General features: G+C 45.5%; 1 protein-coding gene across 1 annotated transcript in view; it reads left to right on the top strand.

Moving 5' to 3' along the window:
• Positions 1 to 12307, top strand: part of KIF5C (kinesin family member 5C) — a 548720-nt gene that overhangs the window by 300055 nt on the left and 236358 nt on the right. Inside the window, exons 15-16 of the mRNA XM_086957253.1 lie at positions 11171 to 11317; positions 11753 to 11941. Coding sequence (XP_086813379.1) covers positions 11171 to 11317; positions 11753 to 11941 — 336 coding nt within the window. The remainder of the gene's footprint in view (positions 1 to 11170; positions 11318 to 11752; positions 11942 to 12307) is intronic.

Here is a 12307-nt window from a genome sequence, read left to right as displayed (position 1 = left end):
GAGAGCAAGGGACCCACGTCTGGGAATACCATTGGACACTTACGGCTAGTATAGCAAACACAACAAGTTTAGCCACTTACAGCGAACATAGCAGACATAACCAATTTCATTTGTCACCCCAAGTGGGACGGGTATGCGCAGATGTGGATCCCGTGCTCTTCATGCCACTGGAGACAAGCTAGCCTGACTGATGAGGGTTGTAACCCCAAAACTGGTCCCAGGATGCTTGTTTCCAGTCCAGGGAGGACCTGGCCTGCAGTTCAGGCTGTACTCTTCCCATGGGGATCAGGGTTAGTCTTAAGACTGATTAGCATATAGCTGGATTTAAACTGAAACGGCATGGGGAGCAAAATACAATGAATTAAGGCCCAGATCTCTGTACTGGGGTTGAATGTTTCTCATTGTTCGGCATTCTGTCCAGCAATTGTTCTTTTTGCACTAGTGGACCCACAACATTTATGGTATCACCACTTAAGTAGCCCCTAACAAACATGTCCCAGGCTTGCCATTCTAGCCTAAATTCCATTTTAAACTGCCAATTCCTCTTGACGATATAACCCCCTTTCCAAGCCTTAAACTCCCCTTTTATTGCATAGATGCAATCCCTAAGGTAGGCCCTAGGTAGCCCATAGAGCATGGGGCATTGTAATTAAAAGAACAGACTTGTACATTTAAGTTACCCATGTCCTGGTAGTGAAGAACCTCTAAATTAGTTTTTCACTACCGTGAGGCCTATCTCTCCCGTAGGATAACATTGGGTGGCCTTGTTCCATTTAATAATTACTAAGTTTTGATTGGGAGTAGGTAATCATTTTGTGTTTGGTGTCTGAGAAAAATCCTCTCTAATGGTAAAGCCAGATTTTATGTTACAATTTTGAAGATGTCATTTTCAGAAAGTTGAAAGCAATAACTAGAACACACTTTCTGGACCCAGAATGCACTACGGTGGTCCCCTGAAAAGGTGGAAGCTTTATTAACACTATTCAATCATTTAAAGTAAATTGTAAATGGGCAATCAAATTTTTAAACAAATTGTCCCTCAGACGACAAAGATGCTAGTAGAATGTGTCTTACTCAAGTCGATTTAATTTCTAACAATAAGACTCTTGAAAAGAAACATTTCACTTAAAGAAGAGTTAAATTAAACATGTATGAACTGGCTGCTTGGCTTGTTCCCAGTGCATTTAGGGCATTCACAGCCGCCCTTCGACAGGGGTGTATATGATCAAAAAACATCTCCAATAAATTCACCAACAACAGTGAATATCTACGAAATCTTTCCAAAAGGTTATTTTAACAAACCGACTCTGTGTACAGGACATGCATTATGAAGCTGTAAAACATAGCTGCAATAAAACATGTGCTTACAATAAATGGACATAGAAGATGAAACAATAACCAAAATTAATCCAGACTGCAGCAATTGAAGGAGGAAAAATAGGGGAAGAGTTGCTCATAGAAAAGTGATGTGTATAGTGCTGCTAATTAGTAAGAAACGGATCCGAATATATTAGTGCAAACGGCCATGTCACACGAATTGTGCCAAATGCTACTCGGAAACTAGTGAAAGGTGTGGTGATGCTTATGCGTAAAAAGGGAATCAACGTTGTATATGTATAACAAACATGCCGTGCGGATAGTGCAGAAGTGTCCCAAAAGTTGGCATTTTCCTGCCCTAACTATTTGGTGACTGCAGCCTGTTTCTGGGTCACATGACTGGATGTAGTTGGCAGTTGGACTTTGTTTATCCCTCACAGACAGCCACACAATAGAGAATCTAGGAGGTAATGGGTGGGCCATCAACTGCTAGGATTGGGGAGGAGCTGATCCGAGCCCCACTTGCAACTAGATAGACTGTACTCTGCCTTCATACAAAGGGCTTGACACCCCTGCATTGTTCATGCAGAGAGCAAAGAGCCAGGGCATGGGAAGCAGGAAACTTCAAGAACTTCAAAGGGAAGTCTCTTGAAACTTCTTCTACTTCAAAGAATGCACCAGGTATAAAAATAGGACCCTCAGACCCACTCTTCAATTCACTTTGTGGACCTGCAGAAGGACTCTCAGAGGACTGCCGGCTGCAGCCTGCTGTGTACTCCACAAGACTGCTTTGCTCCACCTGTAAGGATGGCTATGCTAACTTGAGTTTGCCTTTAACCCTCAGATGGCTTTCCTGCTACCTGAACCATGTTTCAGTACTTTAAACCAGGACTACCAGAGTGACACCAAGGGCTGGAGTTCTGGCCTCCTGATCAGTGCCTCAGGGACAGAAAAGGCTCCAACCATCTTGAACCCATACCTGGACCCAGCCTGAGTGAGTACTAACACCCCCCCACCGCAGTGGTGCTCCTCTAGTCCTGGACCCATGGTAGTGGTACCTCAGGTTACAGGTGTCAAGATAGCCAAAAGCAAAAACTTGAGACCTAATATTTTATGGGCTAAAACTGCTCTAGGAACAGAGGGAACATCAGGACCAACCTGCTTGTCTTTCCGCCCAAGTTGTATAGCTCGTCAGCCTGAGTTCGCTCTATCTCCCGCTATGTTCTTCTGTGCAGCAGTAAATCCTGTTAAGTGGCCTTCACAAAAGGGGGATCCAGCCTCTGGAACTTTTCTTAGCTACAGCCTCCTTCCTCATCCTACTGGAGATTTTCGACTTCCATAAAAGAGACTAAGTCTGAACGAAGAAATCTTCATCGCAATTTCATCCAGCATCTCCCCGATGACAACGCCTCTTTCTCAGACACCGCCTGCAGCCTGGCTCTGCTGAACTTTACCTTCTCGGAACATATTCTTCAAAATGTCTTCCAAGTCTGGTGGTAAACGCCGACTGGAATCAATCCACTTCTTGTATCCAACTCGTGCTCCATCGCACCCACATTTTTCAACTTTGACCCAGTTTTGTACAACGAGATGTCAGTGGTTGGTGCCTTTATCTTGTAGGTGTCATTTTGTACTCTAAACCTTAAAGATTCATAACTCTTCTTCTGCTGATTGGATTTTTGATGTTTTGTTATCAAATAATTTAGTCAATCTAAATTGAGATGGGATTTTTTTGTGTTGGGTTTTCACTTTATTACTGTTTGTGTGCTGTATAAATACTTTACACATTGCCTGTAATTAAGCCAGACTGCTTTTTGTGCCAGGCTACCAGAGAGTTAATCACAGGTTAATTTATTGAGTTTTTGGGTTCATCCTGACAGGATTGTAGCTGTTGCTTGAACAGGGGTCACCCCCCCCCCTCCATTCAGCCAACAACCCAATTTATTGCAATATGTATATGTTGATTAGGCTAAGGAATAAAAAGGACCTTAGAGAAATGCCACATGAGGTGGGAGTAGACTCACAGAGGAATAGTTTTTCTCTTGGTGTTCCTTCACTTTGGAAGGTCAAAAAAAGTATTCATTGTGGGGCCAAAGTTTTCTGCAATATAATGTAGCCTTTTAGAGTGGGTGGGATGTGAGATGCTGCCTGAAATAATCAATCAATCAATCATTTGTAAAGTGCACTACATACCTGCGAGTGTCTCAAGGCGCTGGGGGAGGAAGCGCTACTGATCGAACAGCCAGGTCTTGAGTATCCTCCTGAAGGTCAGCAGGTCTTGGTTCTGTTGTAGGCTCAGTGGGAGGGTGTTCCATGTCTTGGCAGCGAAGTGGGAGAAGGATCTCCCACCCGTGGTTGTTCTTCGGATGCGTGGGACGCTGGTGTGTGAGAGGTCAGCAGAGCGTAGCTAGCTGTTGGGGATGTAGATGGAGAGCCGTCTGTTGAGGTAGGCTAGGCCAGTCTTGTGGAGTGCCTTGTATGCGTGGGTGAGGAGCTTGAAGGATATCCTCTTGTTGACGGGGAGCCAGTGCAGGTTTCTCAGGTGGGGGGGTGATGTGGCCGTGGCGTGGTACATCGAGGATCAGTCGTGCCGAGGCGTTTTGGATGCGTTGTAGTAGTTTGTTGAGCTTGGTCGGGGCTCCCGCATAAAGGGCTTTTCCGTAGTCGAGTCTGCTGCTGACGAGGGCCTGGGTGACTGTCTTTCTTGTATCTGTCGGGATCCATCTGTAGATCTTGCAGAGCATTCGGAGGGTGTTGAAGCAGGAGGAGGAGACGGCGTTGATTTGCTTGGTCATTGATAGCGTTGAGTCGAGGATGATTCCCGGGTTGCGTGCATGGTCGGTGGGTGTCGGGGCATGCCCCCAGTGCCGTCGGCCACCAGGAGTCATCACAGGCTGAAAGGTTGGAGCCGAGGAGGAGGACCTCCGTCTTGTCCGAGTTCAACTTTGGACGGCTGGTCTTCATCCAGTCGGCGACGGCCTTCATTCCTTTGTGGAGTTTGGTTTTGGCGGTGATGGGGTCCTTGGTGAGGGAGAGGACCAGCTGAGTATCGACGGCATAGAAGATTATGTTGAAGTCGTGCTGTCGGGCTACGTGTGTGGGCGGGCCATGTAAATGTTGAACAGCGTCTGGCTGAGGGAGGATCCCTGGGGTACGCCGCAGATGATCTCGGAGGCTTTGGAACGGAATGGGGGGAGGCGGACGCTCTGGGTTCTGCCGGAGAGGAAGGAGGTGGTCCAATACAGAGCCATGTCTCGGATCCCTACGGCGTGGAGGTGTGTGTGTAGTGTGCGGTGGCAGACCGTGTCGAAGGCGGCTCTCGGATCCCTGCGGCGTGGAGGTGTGCGTGTAGTGTGCGGTGGCAGACAGTGTCGAAGGCGGCAGAGAGGTCTAGGAGGATGAGTGCTGCGGTCTCGCCGTTGTCCAGCAGGGTCCAGCGTGGTCCAGCATGGTGGCGATAAGGGCAGTCTCGGTGCGGTGGTTGCTGTGGAACCCTGACTGGAAAGGGTCCAGGATTCTGTTTTCTTTGAGGTATCGGGTTAGCTGTCTGTTGCCGGTTTTCTCGATTACCTTGGCCGGGAAGGAGAGCAGAGAGATGGGCCGGAAGTTCTTGAAGTCTCTTGGGTCTGCCTTAGGTTTTTTGAGTAGGGCGTTGATCTCTGCATGTTTCCAGATCTCTGGGAAGGTCGCAGTCTCGAGGGAAAGATTTATGACGTTGCGCAGGTGGGTTGCGATGAAGCTACTTGCTCTGTTGAAGACGTGGTGCAGGAATGGGTCTGACGGAGAGCCGGAGTGTATTGTGCGCATGGTCTTGATGGTGTCATCGATGCTCAGGCTGGCCCAGGCTAGCAGGGGGTCGTAGTCGATGGTGTGCAGAGGGTCTGTTGTATTGCTGTCTGTTTGGTCTGTCTGGGTGTTGAAGCTGTTGTGGATGTCTGCTGTCTTGCGGTGGAAGAAGGCGGCGAGGGAGTCGCACAGAACTTGCGACTGCGGGATGTCGTTGCTGTTGGAGCTGGGGTTGGAGAGTTCCTTCACGATGTTGAAGAGCTCCTTGCTATTGTGTGTGTTGTTGTCGAGGTGGTTTTTGAAGGAGGTCCTCTTGGCCACCCTGATGAGGTGGTGGTGGTTGCGGATGCCGTCCTTGTGTGCTGCGTGGCTGTCCGGAGTTTGTTCACTGTGCCATTTCTTCTCTAGTTTCTGGCAGGCTTGCTTGGAGGCTAGGAGTTCTGGGGTGAACCAGCTGGCCCTCTTGCTGGTGTCTTTGTGGGGGGGTTTCTTCAGCGGGGCAAGGGTGTTGGTGCAGTCCTCGATCCAGCGTCTGAGGCTGTGAGCAGCGTCGTCTGTGTTGGAGGGTTCGGTGGGTGGGCTGAGAGCGAGGTTTGCGTGTAGTTGGTCTTCGGTGATTTTGCTCCAACAGCGGCGGGGGATCTGTTGGGTGCGGTGGTGTGTGGTGGGTTTCTGGAAGGCAAAGTGGATGCAGCGGTGGTCAGTCCAGAGGAGTTCAGTGGTGTGGCTGAAGGAGATGTGCAGGCTTGAGGAGAAGACTGAGTTGAGCGTGTGGCCGGCGGACTGGGTGGGCGTTGTGACGAGTTGCTTCAGTCCGAGGTTGTTGATCAGGGTTGTGGAGTTGTCGTTGTTGTTCTCAAGGTGAAAGTTCAGGTCTCCAAGGAGGATGTAGTTGGTGGAGGTCAGGGCGTGCGTGCTTATCAAGTCCGCGATGGAGTCGCTGAACTGGGGGCGGGGGGCGGGGCCCGGGGGGTCGGTAGATGAGGGTGCCTCTGAGGGTGGAGTTACTGTCTGTGTGGATCTGGAAATGCATATGTTCGGCGGTGCTGATCGTGCCATCGGTGCTAGTCGAGACCCTGAGGCTGTTCTTGTGGATGATGGCGATTCCACCGGCGGCTCCGTTGGTGCGGTCTCTGCGGGTGATCTTGTAGCCGTCTGGGATGGCTATGGCGATATCAGGTGCGGAGGAGTCGTTAAACCAGGTCTCTCTCAGGAAGGCGACATCCAGGGATGTTGTGTCGAGCAGGTCCCAGAGCTCGACGGCATGCTTGCGTGCGGAGCGGGTGTTCAGTTATATGCATCGGAGGTGGTTGGGGTCTTTCTTGGCGGGTGGTTCGTCGGCTCTGAGGCTGGTGTAGCTGCAGTTCCGGCAGGTGAAGGGGCCATGTGTGTATTTCGGGGCGGGCTTGAAGCAGGTGTGGCTCCGTCCGGAGTTGAGAGCGTGCAGAGTTCTGGCTTCGTAGTGGCGGTGGTTGTCGGTGGCAGGTGCGGGGGCCAGGCGTTCTGGCGCTGGGCGCGGTCCAGGCTCAGACGGGGACGCCTTATGCAGAGGGCAGAAGCAGATGCACAGCAGTAGAATGTGAGTCAAATCACTCAGATGCATCCCAGATTCATCCCAGTCTATTTCAAGAGTGGTTTCAGTGTTTATGTTTGGGACAGAAACAGGAATTGCATCAATGCAGTCAAAGAGGGATTACTACCATGTTTAGGATGTAGGAAGGGATTAGAAGAGGCAGAGCATAGAGCCAACCTTTACAGCCATTATGGGGTCAAACAGTGTTTGTTCATGAAGGAAGTGATAATTTATTGTAGATACACCTGATAGGAGAGCATTGTTAATAATTTTGGTGTTTCTAATACTAGGGTTATAATGGCATCCCTTGGGTTTATAGAGAAGTTGAGCACAATTAAATGATTTGCCTTGCGTTGTACAACAGGGTTGAACATGAATGTGGGAGTGATGGAGAAGATTACTGGTTTGTGTGTGGGACTTGTTGTGTTAACTGCATTTAAACAGTAATTTTGAATGCCTTCAATGAAGTTATTGGGCTATTGAACAGACTAGAGGATGGGTCACAAAGGCTTCAGTGCAGACTGGATTTAGAAAGCTTTAAATGATGTAGAATAATTCGAATATTTTAGTGGGTGCTGTTGATAGTGGAAAATGAGAAGATTTTAAAGAGTGTTCTTAGCATGTGGTTGAGGTTGTTCAAAGGCAGCCTTTTGGGGGGCTTCAGGATATTTCACAACAAGTGCACAGCAAAATTGGTTATTGTTAGTGAGCCTCAAGTATGACAATGTGGTTGACGGTTTCAGGGTGGCAGAATAATAGTGGATCATTGTCCCTAGTGCCTTGATGAGAAGGTTGGGAAATACAGAAAATGTAAGATCATAAGAGTCAATGTGTTGGCTGCCATTCTGGGAGAACATTTTGCTTCTGTGCCTGAAATGTGTTTTGAGAACATATTTCTTTGCAAGGATAAATGAGAGTTGAGATGTGACGAGTGAGGACATGAGGTTGATGCTGTTTGAGAGAAGGGCGTTAAGGAATTCTTGACCAGGGCTTGAAGTTGGTTCTTCCTACCAGAAGATAAATTCCCATCTTAAAAACTGTAGTCACCTAAGGATGGGCCTGCTTGTTTTGGTAAACGAAGACGAGAGGGTTTAGGATAGTGATGGAGTAGGAATGTGTGGTCTTGATGGTGTCAGATTAGGGGATGCTAATGTTGACGAAGCTAGACTCAAATGGAGACTAGATCGTTCACGCAGAAAACTTGACTACATGATTTCACGTTTCCCTCTTATTAAGAATCCACTGTTTGAAGGTCAATATCATCACAAGAGAAATAGAACATATTACCTTTCTGAAGTAAAATTTTCACCATATGTGGACCTTTCTCTTAAAAAACTGAGAAAAAAGGTCAGATAAAAGTATCCACATTCTTTTTCAGATTTCCCTACCACTTGTATATCCACTGGCTGCTTGTTATGATGTCCACAGGCAAGCCACTATTTTGTTTGTGTTGAGTGGAATAAAAACACCGACATCCATAGCTTTGAAGCTTTCTTATTGCCCTTATATTTCTTTGACTTTTTGTGAGAAAAGTACTTGAGGGGGGTACTGAACTTAAAATAAACGAACAATAATAAGTCATCTATTCCACCTCTCTGATGCACCACGTTCTTCAGTGTCCCCGTCTATGGGGATCACTTTAAGTATGTCAGTTGACCTGTCTAACGCAATACAAGGGCCTTAGTTAGTTATGAGCAACAATTTGGGTAGCATGCCCATGAAGTAAAAATAAACAAACAATAAACAAACGATATTACCTGGTAAATACCCAAACAATTATGTTATACAATTAAGAGTGTTGTTGAACAGAAATGACGTATTTGGCTTTGGTTCTTTTTGTGTCCCAAAAATTCTGGCTTGATATTTCAGCGGGCTCGTACTGTGAGGTAGTTCTAATTTTTTCCAGCAGCAGTACATACCGAGGAAGACGAGCATAGGACGGGAGCAGGTGGTGAAATTCGAAATGCAGTTGCGTGGTTGTGTGAAAAAAAAATATTCAAGGATTGACATTTAAAGCGAAAAAAATATGTTCGTTTCGAATCTTTACAAGCATAGCAAGTAACGGGGCCTGTCTCTGCTGACATTTCAGAACAGCTGTTTATGAACATATTTCCTACTTGCTACGGTGCCAATGTGTCAAAGTAATAAATTAGGTTGTTACTGAATTTATTGTGACTAAGTCGTATGGGCAGTGGGAAAACACGACCATATATAACACAGCTTGATATTTTTTCCATCATCAATTGAGTTTGCGCAGAGGGATATCATAATTGATTTATCTTCTGCATATTGGATGTGTAAGGTTTTAGAAACGTTCCCAGAGCACAGCAAGAACTAGACTAAAGTCCGGTACAAAAAAAAAAAGTCCACATCAGTTCACAGTAGTGATAAAATATATTAAACAGTTCTTTATTGGTACAATTCAGAAACATATAATGCAGCTTTTCCCGGTGTATATACTATTATGAGATTATTTTAATGGTCTTTGGGAACTGAAAATGTTGGTAGTATCCGAAAATTAAAGCATTTGCATTTGAGTAGCTGTGACTCACCACTCCTAATTTATATCATAAAAACGAGGCTTTCTAGGAATTCATTTTAGGTCTTATTTTTGTCAGTGAAATGTGTAAAATCTGTTTGTAGGTTTGCCAGTAATTGCAGAATGTGATAAATGTCACACCACTTATAATTGCCATCCCTGTGCAAATTGGTGTTTCCTCCGGAATTGCCGTTAGCCGGACCTCTTGTGGTGTGGCCCTTAGATCTCAGTTAGCAAAATGTGGGCCTAGTCTGTGAGAGGTCTCATCAGAAGACCTGGATTATGGTACTTAACTGATGGTCGGCTCAGGCACTGAGGGAATGGACCACATTGGTATGAGATAGGCTCTGTTAATGGCCCATCCTATCCCATTTCTTCTCTTATACTAGTGATGATGGCTGTGACTCCTGTTGGCACAAGTAAGGGCTCATCAACACCTGATTACTACAGTGGGAGGTTTGTACCATCTGGCCTCACTGATGAGGGTCCCGACACCACTTTTGTGACCGAGAATCCTACTTCAGTTGTTTTTGATGGCTATAGCCGAAATGGAGCAAATTAGATGATATCATTCAAAAGCTACATTCATTATTTTATGTCCAAGTTAGATTTGAGGCTACAAGGTGCATTAATCCAGCATTGAATTGTTTTGTTTTGAATGGGTGTTGTACCGATTGTTTAGAACCAGAAAATATACCCTTCAAAGAAACAGAACAGATAGGCATGTAGAAGGATCTGTAATTTAAATTATACATCCAGTGGCATTAAAACAGTTACCTTGTAAGCCTACAGTCCCATGTAACTGTCTTGCAACAACAGAAGTGTTCCGAATTGAAGAGTTGTGATATCTTACTAGACTGTTGGAAGCAACACCTTATCCTTAAACCACCAGGTGCAGTGGCACTGGTGGTCCTGGGTGTATGGGGTCTCCTCTACCCTTATTTTGTCTCTCTTCTACTGCCAAGCCAATACCGGGGAGCCCATTTTGCTTGGTTAGATCAGGGCCCACAACAACGTAGCTGCACTGTTGATAAGCAGACAGTATTGCGCTTCGGTAGGTAACCACAAACTATAATCATGAAAGGCTAATGTGGATCACTTCATAGTTTAATACTACATGCCCCTAGACAGGGGACTAACAGGTAGATTCATCAAGCATTTTTGTGAGCGCAAATGGTGCGAATCGCAAAAATCGTCCGTTTGCGCCCGCAAAAATTGCATTTGGGATTCATCAATGGTTCATGCTCTCGCAATATAAGAATTCGCAAATAATTACGAGTTCTGATATTGCGATTGCATTTAAGGAATTGCAATTTGCGATTCCTTATATGCAATGCATGAACCATTTTAAAATTGCGATTTCGCAATCCGGGGCCGCTATTTACCGCGAAGTCTGACTACGTGGTAAATAGTGAAAACTTAGATAAATGCACTTTAGTGCATTTATCTAAGTTGCATGTTACACACACACATGTCCTTTGGACATGTGTGTGCGCAACATCAGTGTACATTTCCATTTCAGGGGTGCTACAGGGTGTCTTTTGGACACCCTGGCACCCTTGAAATCGCATCCTTATTTGCAATTCGCTATTTGCTAATCGCAAATAAGGATTGACTCCCCATTCATTCCTATGGGCCTTTAGGCCCATAGGAATGAATGGGAAATCGCATCCTTATTTGCGATTAGCAATTTACGAATCGCAAATAAGGAAGCAGTAGAAATCGCAAAAAATATTGCGATTTCTACATGCATCCCGTTTTGCGAGTCTGTAATAGCGATTCCTTAATAATCGCTAATACAGACTCTCAAAAGAGGACTTTGATGAATCTGTATGTAAGTTCGAAATAGTTTGTGCAGTTGATATTTTTCTGTATTCCAAAATATTAATCAGGCTTGCATGTCAAGGTGTTTGGGAATACTATAGCATTAATTACCTCTTTCTTTTTGGTTTTAGACTACACTGATTGCAACTCAAAGAGAGTTGGGCCAACTGCAGGAAGTCAGTACCCACCAGAAGAGGAGAGCTACAGAAATCCTAAACCTACTCCTGAAGGATCTTGGAGAGATTGGTGGAATTATTGGAACTAATGATGTGAAAACGGTAAACCTCTACGAATTACTTGTATAACTGGGGACAAGGAGGCTAATGTGACTTAATTATATATGAATGTGTTTCATGGACTAATCTAGATTAGAAACCATTCAAATGTGGTGAACATATACTTGGTGTAATCCATCACTAAATTCTCTTAAACTTTAATCATTACGAGAACAATCCAACTCTAAAAAATGGACGGAAGGCACGGAAACTACTGTAACGTTGTTGTTTGATTCCCTAATTAATAAACCCCAAAAATGGGCATGCCTGATAGTTGAACCTAAAATACAGATGAAGTTCTAAGTTTTTTTTTATTTTACTTTACTGATTTAGAAGCATATTGTTGCCTTGCTGTGTGTGTAGTGGTTGGACGTGTAGTGCAGGCAGGATTTTCTAATGCAGCAGAGATCAGCCCTCTATTTTTGTTTGGTTCTGCAGCTAGCAGAGGTGAACGGTGTCCTGGAGGAGGAGTTCACCATGGCTCGTCTCTATATTAGTAAAATGAAGTCCGAAATTAAGTCTCTAGCAAACCGCAGCAAGCAGCTGGAAAGTTCCCAGATAGACTCGAACAGAAAGATCCATGCCAGTGAGCGGGAACTCGCTGCGTGCCAACTCCTCATCTCCCAGGTATGTTTATCGCAGGCGCACACATTTACACGTCATGCTTGAAGACTCTTGAGGTAGATTACCGTCTCTGCTTTCTTTTAAAGTAGTACTCTTGTATATTCTTTTATGTACACTTGCAAGCTTTTATGGTGCGAAAACATCTAAAATATAAATAAAATAGCAATATTCAAAATCATTGGTAGAAATAGGAATCACAATGCCCTCTTTGCACTTTTATGCCATGTGGGTGCGGGGGGAGTGCTGGCGATTCCTTCTTACATTTGCTGCCCCGCGACAGCCGCAGGTAGGAAGAGCTGGGGGTAGGGGGGATGGAACGCCAGCTGCAGCTCCCAAAACTCACCCCCCTTTCTTTCCCACTGTATATGA

The sequence above is a fragment of the Lissotriton vulgaris genome, chromosome 2_1, assembly GCF_964263255.1.
Source record: "Lissotriton vulgaris chromosome 2_1, aLisVul1.2, whole genome shotgun sequence".
NCBI lineage: Eukaryota > Metazoa > Chordata > Amphibia > Caudata > Salamandridae > Lissotriton > Lissotriton vulgaris.
Note: the sequence above shows the minus strand (reverse complement) of the source record. Positions and strands in the feature narration are given on the sequence as shown.